This window comes from Humulus lupulus, chromosome 3, assembly GCF_963169125.1.
Source record: "Humulus lupulus chromosome 3, drHumLupu1.1, whole genome shotgun sequence".
In the NCBI taxonomy this organism is placed as follows: domain Eukaryota; kingdom Viridiplantae; phylum Streptophyta; class Magnoliopsida; order Rosales; family Cannabaceae; genus Humulus; species Humulus lupulus.
The window spans coordinates 15,077,496-15,086,724 of NC_084795.1; the positions used below are offsets into that span (position 1 = coordinate 15,077,496).

The following is a 9,229-nucleotide window of genomic DNA, read 5'->3' on the forward strand; positions in this document are numbered from 1 at the left end:
TATGAGCATAAATCTAAGGAGAGTACTTGTTTGGTTGGATGAATCAAATGTTTGATAAAATATATATACGATATTTCCATATTATAATCGAATCAATCCAAACACACCCTAATATATAGTCAAATTAAGCTATAAATAAGAGCTTATAGGAATAGCCAACCACCAAATACATGATGGATATCATATGTATGATCATGTCAAATAATGAGATTTGAAAAAAAATATAGAAGAATTTGGAATAGCATATCCTGATATTGAATAATGATGAGAGTGAGAGGCCCACAGAAGAAGTGATAAGGCAATTGACACCCACAAGAATGTACTCTAGTCTTGAGAGCATAATATATGTAGAAGATAGCAAAATGGTGGGGTATATATGATTACGACCCAACTCTCTAAAAAGCCTCTTTCAGAGGGTACCATGCCACTCCATCTGATCATCATTCAACATATTGTAAATGCCAAATTATACACTTTGCATTAAAAGAAAAGGAAAAAAAAAAGTTGATATGATCTCTATGGAGAGAGAGAGAGGTATATAGTATAGATAGCCATATTGAATGACATATATGGCATATTATGTGTATATGCATGATGGGTTTTGGTTGTAATCCAAAAGAGTGGCTCAAACATTTGTTAAAAGTGACAAGTATAGGTGTGACCTTAATGGGTATAGTTGATCATACATGATATTGATATATATATATTTATATATTTATATCAGGATCATCATGATCAGTGATCACTCCCGTGACTGAGTGAGAAATAAAGGAAGAAAAAGGATAAGATAATATTGAATGCCCATTAAAGTTTTCTTTTTTTCTTTCTTATATCACATTGCAAACATATCAACTTTGTTGATCTCAATAATACTCAAATCCAAGCCCATTCTCTCTTTTCATCTTCACAAAGAAACTACATCCTGACACCCTTTTCTGGGCAACTTCTACTTGGGATTGCAGGTCAAAGTTCTAACTCTTGTTCTCTGCTCTTGTTTCTTTTCTTTTCATAATAGTACTCTCTTTGTTTATTTTCCTTCCTCCCAAACACTAAATGTTGAATATGAGAATTTGCAGGAAAGTCAGTATACACAGATCAGAGTGCAATGGATTTCAGTGGACAGTTCACTAACAAGATGGACATGAAGGTTGAGATTCCATCAGAAACAGAAATGATCATGGGTGGATCTGGACCCGGGTCCGGGTCAGGGCTTACAAGACAGCAGAGTGTTACAAAGAACAACTGCCTATGTTCCCCAACCACTCATGCAGGCTCGTTCAGGTGCAGGCTTCATCGCACACCAAGCCTCCAACGAACCAAAAGCATTGACACTAATGCAAACCTTCGTGAATCAAAGGCCAATAATACTATTACTACTACCTCCACTAATGCTCAGTGAAGTAAAATCAACAATGACTGAGTGATTGTTATTATATCAGAAGATTATATATGTGTTATGACTACTATATCTATCTATATATATGTTATGATATCAGAGTGTTTTTGAGTTTTTCTTCCTTTACCTTTGTATAGTTGTGAGTGTTTATTTTCAGTACTGGGAAGTGGATAATTTGGTACAATATAATTAGTTTCATCAAAAGTTTCAAGATCATTAGATTCGTATAGAATTATTAAGACTTGTTGGTTTAAGCAACTCTAATTTAAGTTGACCCCATATTTGCCAACTTTGATTTTTGTACTCACTTTGGCTTTATTATTATAATATTAATCATAACCACCCCAGTGGTTTGATCTCTCTCCAACGGTTAAGTACTAAAAGAGAAAAATTAATAAAAGGAAGATATGTATTTATAAGTGTACGACTAGAAATGGACCAGGAGCAAAGGATCTCTACTTATTGATTTTCTTAATCATGCGGAAGAATTGAAATGATTATGTCCATCATTATTTCGTTACTGGTTTTTCAGGGTGAAATTTGACACAAAAAACAATAAAAAATATAATAAATATATAGTAAAAAAGTGAAATTTCAAGGTAACATAACATCCACGCATCTGAATCAGAATTATAGTTGATCAATGTCGAAGAAAACTATGATGACCATGATAACTATACATAATGATGTACAAAGACTAATTAAACACCAAAGACCACCTTCCAAACTAAACTATACTTGGAATAAAAACCAGGCTATTCATAATAATAACACAAGTACCAGGCCAGGCCTAGTGACATGTCTATTTCAGCCTGTAAAATCTTTCTTTCTTTCTTTTTTTCCATGATATATGGCTCAGTGCATAATGCATTTAGACAAAAAAAAAATGAAAGTTTACATCAAAACCCAGAACAATGAAAATGACCTCCCATTGGTAACAGTTTCTGAATTTATCAAGTCAATGCCAAATGTGGGGGAAAAGTAAGTGAAAATGTAATCATTCATGCCTACAAATTAGTCAATCAGATAGATAGTGCCTTTGATAACTATCCTTCTCAATTATTTCATTTTATTACTCAATCAATATGGCGTTTTTTTTTACCAACTATTCTGTTAGGTATGATTTAATGAAATTTTTATGTACCCCTAAAAGAAAAGAAAAGTTGGTTCTTTTCCCTTTATACTTGTTACTAATGGCACTTTGCTAGAAACTTGTTCAACTTTTCGTAACATTATATCATCAAATACAATAAACTATTTTCTTATTTTCTCTTACTATCTCAACTCCCTAAAAAAATCTTTAATATATCTCCTCTTCTGATCAAATGGGAGAAAACAGAGATAGTCTTAAACAATTTAGAAGGGAGCTGGATAATTGGTTCAAAAGAAAAAAGAAAAAAGAAAAAAGAAATGACATAAAATTCAAATCAGAGCAGTGCATAATGTCCAAGTCATACACACGGAATACAAAAAAAATAAGTTTTGATCAACTGGTGAGAATCCAATGAGTTGAAACATAGAGACAGAGACAGGTGTTGCAGATTTATAGACAAACACAACAAAATTGGTCCCACAATTAGTCATTTACAACTAATAAAGATTCAGCAAGAGATTTTCCATCTCAACTCCTGAAAATCTTGTTACTTATTACTATAGATTACATCGATCAACATTAATGCGCATTGGGATTCTTAATTTTTTTTTTTCTTCCTACTAGAAGTTACAAGGGATTGATTTTCGCATGAATTAAGAAAGGAGAAAAAGAAAACAAAAAAAAGCAGAGTATATGTTACCCTTATGATTACCATACCCAGCCAGGAAAGAAAGAAGAAAATTCACTCAATTTTTTTCACTAGGAGTTCTGCTGGCTGACCATAACTTACTAAACATTCTTTTGGGTCGACTGGGAAGAGCACAGATAGTACTTTTAAGCCTAGAACTTCTTGCAATCCCATCAGGGTTCATGTAATTTTCATCCAAACCATCATCTTCAGCCAACTTCATTCTTAAAGTTGAAATCTTGGACCTTGGTGATTTAAGGCCTGAAACACTCCATTGATCATCAGCTGCTATGGTGGTTGTGGTACTTAATGGTGGTGGAGGCTTTGATGGGTCAATTCCATGTGAGGCTAGAAGTGCTTTTATGTTACTGGGTAGTTCAGCCACTTTGCCACCTGCCATAGCAGCTCTAGCTTGCTCAAAGAAGAGAACTTGGACCACCACTCTTAGTGGGAGTAACTCGTTTTGTGCAGCGTGCATACAAGCCTCCATAGATAGTTTTTTGCAGTCTAAAATTCGACATAATCTCTTTCTTTCACTCTTATTTAGATCTGGATGTGCCTAGAAATCAGTCATAAGAATTTTTTAGAACTATGACAATTAGCAAAGCTAAATATAATAACATCTCCAAAACAGAGAAAGATAAGGCCCTTTTAATTAAGATTTAACTTTAAGAATCAAATAACTTCAGGCATTATTAACACAAAGAAAATAAATATGGAGTAATATCTCATCAAGAGAAAAGTATCAGGTAGAAAACCAAACATTTCCCTTAAATTAGTTTTCTGGTGGGTCATCCTAATCCAACTGCTAATTAAATGCAGACGTGACAAGATTTTTAAGGTCAAGAGAGTTGGTTAGCTACTGCGCTATAATGACCCACATCCTAAACAATGATAGTGAAGCATGTTCAGATACTAAAATTTGTTCTAATGTAAAAGTCAGTGAAAATTAGGAAGGCCGTCAATAGTTTTGTCTTTTACCTTAAGATAAATGTCAATTGCTCTGTAGAGATCATCATGGTCAATCCTAGCAAAATCAGGTATAGACTCAGAAATAACAATGAACTTGGAGAGAGACAAATTCACTTCCCTAGCAATCTCTTGAAGATAGCCATCCACAAGCTTTGCCACTTTTAACTTTGAGCCATGTGATGCAGAAGAAGACCTCCGGCTCTCCTGAAACTCAAAGTTAATATTCTCAGCTGAACGGGACCTCCTCCTTTCAAAGCCAAACTTGGACCTAGGAGGACTAGTTGGAGGACTCTGCCCCTGTAACAGGAACTGTTCCAAGATAGTCATCACTATGTCTACATCAAAACGTGTGCTGTTTGAGTAAGAACCAGAAGGTATTAACAAATCACTGACTGTGGCTTCATCTAATTGGAGTGCCACCCTTCTTGCCAATTCCATTTTGGGAGAAGAAGAAGCATTAAGAAGATTGGCTGCCTTGAGAAGTTTGAGCAGAAAACTGCAAGAAACAGCACCTTTCTCTGCTGGAAGTAGACTCACTATAGATTCCAAGAGTAACCTATGCTTAGAAGTTACCTCACTGGCTGACTCAGAGTCCGAGTCAGAGTCGGACACTCCATGCTTGTTATGAACAAATCCATTTCTAGGAATGCTTGGTAACCATCTAGCAGCATAAATTTTCAGGGCGTCTCCAATTAGATTGGTGGGGATCTTTCCACCTGATTTAATAGCTATCATAGTTCTCCAATAAAGGTCTATATCCAACTCTGCTAAATCCTCAGCCCACCACCCTTTGGTTGTTTGTCTATGTCTTTGGCTCTCTCCACCATTGCATGATGAGACATCATCTCTACCTCTCCTGGAGTAACTATGCGAAAGGCTCACCTTTGAGGGGTGAGTTAAGACCTTGGAAGCAATTGCCTCAATGCATCTGCTTGTGATTTCAAGGTCCTCTGACCACAAAGCAAAAGCTTTTGTGCTTTGTAGTGTCACAATTGAGTCCCTCCATCCATTAAGGATGCAAGAGTTGAAGAAAACTTCAATCTTGTAAATAAGGTTCCCTTTCTCAACATCTTCTGTCATTTGCAAATACTCGGCGGCACATCGAGTGGACACTATGTTGTATGCACTAAGTGTTATGGTTATACCGTAACAAAACTTTGCACAGAGTTCAAATGCTTCAACCCCACCTGGGAAATCAGGGAGTTGTACTATTTGGTGTTGAGATGACTCAGGAGATTCAGAGCATAACTTCTGAAGCCTCGAACACTTGGACAGAAGAGGAAACTGTATGCCAAGAACATAAACACCAATTAATCAAAGGAAATAAGGAAAAAAAAATACCATGTCACCACACTCTAATTATTTCTTTAATATAAGAGCTTAATTACCTTATGGAGCAAATATCTGCTTCCCTTGACTTGAATTATAAGATCACTAGAAACCTCAGAAGAGATAGACCTGAATTAAGGCAAAACAGTGTTTCATTGGTGAATATTTACAAACACCTTTAAGTCTACAAAGATGATAATGATATGGTCTTACCTAACAGCTTCAGTAGTATAGAAAGTATCTGGGCGAGATCCAAGTTTCATAAACTTCATGACTACTGATTCTTTTTATTCTCTTCTCCTTATGAGTAGTTCATCAGACGCTTCTTAAGGTATCTAAATAAGATTATTAAACAAAAATTAAAAAAAGGAAAAGAAAAATCACTTCTTGACTTGTAAAAGGCTACCCTTTCAGTCCACCAGGAGCTAAAAACAACGGTTCCTTCTTTAACAGTAATCTAATCACAAAGCTCTTGAAAAAAGAATACAGTCAAGGCCAACTATTTCCTGTACCAAAGGGAAAGAAATCACAAAAAACTTTTTCCCACTCAGTTTACCTAACTTAAATTCATCTCAAACACACCACAACCCCATAAATTCAGAATTTAATATATTTTTTTCTTTTACAAAGAGAGTATTTTGGGTGAGAAAGATAGCTAGAGTGAGAGGATATCCAAGAATAGAGGAAAGAAAAACAAGAACTTTTTTTTAGTTAGTGAGTGAGTGGTGTGGTGGTGAGATACAAAAAAAAATGAGTTTAATGTACAGAGAATTTATATATAACAGAAAAAGAGTCAAAAGTGACAAAAACCCAGAAGAAGATCAAATGCAAGGCCCATGTCTTATCAGTCAAATTGTTCTTTCTATCTATCTATACCCCATTTTGATTTTGACGTGTAAACAAAGAATCAAGTTCACTACAATCCCAACAACACACTTAACATAAAACTCAACCACACTCTTCCTAAGCCACTCAAAAACCAAACCGCATAGCTAAAAAAAATAGCATATGAAAAGTAGAAAAAGAAAGAAGAAGAAGATGAAGAAAAATTGCTGCTTTAGAAACAAGCATACTAACCAAAATACATTAGAGAATAATACTTAAATTAGAAAGTAGTGAGTAATATAATAAAGAATGGTTTTTAATGACAACCTGAAATCTAAAAAAGTTTATGATACTTCTCAGCTGCAGATATGCCAATCATTCACCAGACAACTCAATCTGAAAAAAAAAATGTAAATAAAAAAAAAAACCATGTCACTCTTTTTCTTTTCTTCTCTTTTATAAGTTCAAGAATATCAATAAAAATGAAACCTTTTTCTCTTCTAAGCTTATAACTAGAGCAATAGTAGCATAGCATAAGGTCATGCCATGCCAGCGTGCAATTCTAAAGAAGACGCCCACGTGCTTATCCTGCACCCACTTGTACCCTTCTCTCTCATCATTGCCACTCTCTATAATATATATATATATTTATATAGATACATATGTATAGTGGTGATAAAAATTGAATCATTTTATTTTTGTTAATTATAGTGATTATTTTAAGTCAAACACTATTTTATACGCAACAAACATCGTACGTCTCACAATTCCACAAGGGAATATTAGCTTAAAAACTAAAATAATAGATTAAATAAAATAAACAAAAGTATTATAGAATGGTAATTATAATTGGTACTTTTGAATATGAAAAAAAAAAAGAAAAGTAAAGGCATACATACATACCCAAAAGAAGGAATAGGATATGTGTATCACTATCAAAATGCCTTTAACTCTCCTCCACCTACAGCCACCAGAATCCACACTAATTATTATTATTATTATTATGGTTTATATAAATATAAAGGGAAATACCAAAACTGCCCTTTGTCTTTCTCGGTAATATCAAAAACACCCTTGTTCTGCATTAATGACAAATATGGCCCATGAACATGAAACGTTTGTATATATTATTGGTGTGAAATGAAGAAACCAAACTAAAATAATTTGCCTTATTTTTTTCTTCATTGATGGTTGCCAGAGTAGTACTACTGAGGCAAGTGAAAGCTTTTTTTTCCTAGCTAGCTAGAGCGGCAAAAAGTTTTTATTAATAAAGAAAAATCCATATAAAATTTCTTTGGCAGTTGAAGGCTTGAAGGTCATGTTCGTGGACACATTTCACATCATATTATTTTAGACTTATTCCATGTTTTTTTTCTTCACATATAGACTTTTTATAATCCCAGCATTGATGATTAACAATGAGGCTGCATATTAGGGGGTCCACTCTATCAATCGTTAAACAAACTAATAAATAAACATGAGTAGTTATGTATCCATGTGATCGATCGATCGATGTTATAGCTTAGCTAGTATCATATATATATATATATTGTGTATATATATGTGTGATCCCCTTGTACCACTTTTAATAGTTGCATTAATCTCATAAAGTATATCTATTGAAATAATATTTGAGAGCATTGCCTTTGTTTCGAACTTTGCTATCAAAAAGAAATGAATAATGTTTAATAAATTAGAGACTTTCATTAAGGAATAAATTTACATATATGGGGCAGATTCTTTTAATTTCATCAATTATGGGTCCCTAAAACTGCAAGGTACCCTACATCTACATCATTTGTGAGCCGACTTGGACTCTCCTAATTAATAAAGTCATCTATATATATAATTCATTTCACAAAAAAAAAATGATTACATGATGAGTCTAATAATAATAAATACCTCCCCGGCCTTAACTTATAGTTGTAATTCAATCATACAATTGAGATCAGACTATATATATTTTCATTAATTTTTAAGTTACATAATATTATGATTACTATTATTATTAGGTCATCTTTTTATGGACGGGGATAGTGAATGTCTGATCAACAATATATAATAAAGTCGAAATATAATATCATTTGAAAGAAAGAAAAAGAGAGAAATTCCCACTAGAAAAAACTTTCGGGAGAAACAAACACATATGCATGCATGAATGAAAGGAGTTGGATTTTTCGAACAAAAAGAGTAATAAACGGACAAGGCGATGGGGCGTAACCTAGCTAAATGTGTTGAGCCATATTGAGGCATAGTGGGGGGAGAATATGACCAAGTGGAGCCATTTTTTTTTTCTTCATGTAATGGCTCTATCAATGTCGTTTAAATCATAACACACCGGCGGCCACTACAACTCACTACTACGACTACTCATAATGCCCTTCTTATTAGCTTTTTGTCTTGGCTCCATGCATGGCTGTTCACCTCAGACCTCGGCAATGGGCAAGCCCTTGATATTTAGTGTCCAAACTATATAAGGGTGATATAAGCTGTGAGGCCACGAGTGGTGATGATTTAATATACTATATACCCTAATACATAAATGAAAAGTTATACATATAGATATATAGATATAGATATATGTGGGCATAAGTTGATGTCTACCTTACGTGATCAGAGTGAGATTGGTTAACCACAAATGCCGTAATGGTCCATCTTTATGCCACCCAACGGGGTGGCCAACCGACAACATGGGACCCTCGCATCTATCTACACTTACCCTTCTTTTTCTTAGTGTGGGACCCCCCTTGTATTGAGGATATATATATATATATCACTTTGTAATTACACTATACTAAACTAATTAATTTAATTACTAGCAAAAACCCACTAAACCAAATTTCATATATCAAACTGAAAATTACTTAGTTCAACACCACAAGGATGACATACCGATTTTTCCTACGTTGAAAAATGACATTATTCC

General features: G+C 34.1%; 2 protein-coding genes across 2 annotated transcripts; one reads left to right on the forward strand and one right to left on the reverse strand.

Moving 5' to 3' along the window:
• Nucleotides 1-582: 582 nt before the first annotated feature.
• Nucleotides 583-1,685, forward strand: LOC133822191 (uncharacterized). The gene is made up of 2 exons (XM_062254442.1): nt 583-962; nt 1,077-1,685. Exon 2 carries the CDS (start codon nt 1,106-1,108, stop codon nt 1,397-1,399), a length of 294 nt encoding a protein of 97 aa, XP_062110426.1. The 5' UTR covers nt 583-962; nt 1,077-1,105; the 3' UTR covers nt 1,400-1,685.
• Nucleotides 1,686-2,913: 1,228 nt separating this feature from the next.
• On the reverse strand, nt 2,914-6,878 carry LOC133822192 (BTB/POZ domain-containing protein At1g67900). Its single transcript, XM_062254443.1, has 5 exons — nt 6,631-6,878; nt 5,692-5,813; nt 5,538-5,607; nt 4,159-5,433; nt 2,914-3,736 (listed from the first exon to the last, which is right to left on the reverse strand). The coding sequence occupies exons 2-5, from the start codon at nt 5,748-5,750 to the stop codon at nt 3,236-3,238; spliced, it is 1,905 nt and encodes a 634-aa protein (XP_062110427.1). The 5' UTR covers nt 5,751-5,813; nt 6,631-6,878; the 3' UTR covers nt 2,914-3,235.
• Nucleotides 6,879-9,229: the final 2,351 nt, after the last annotated feature.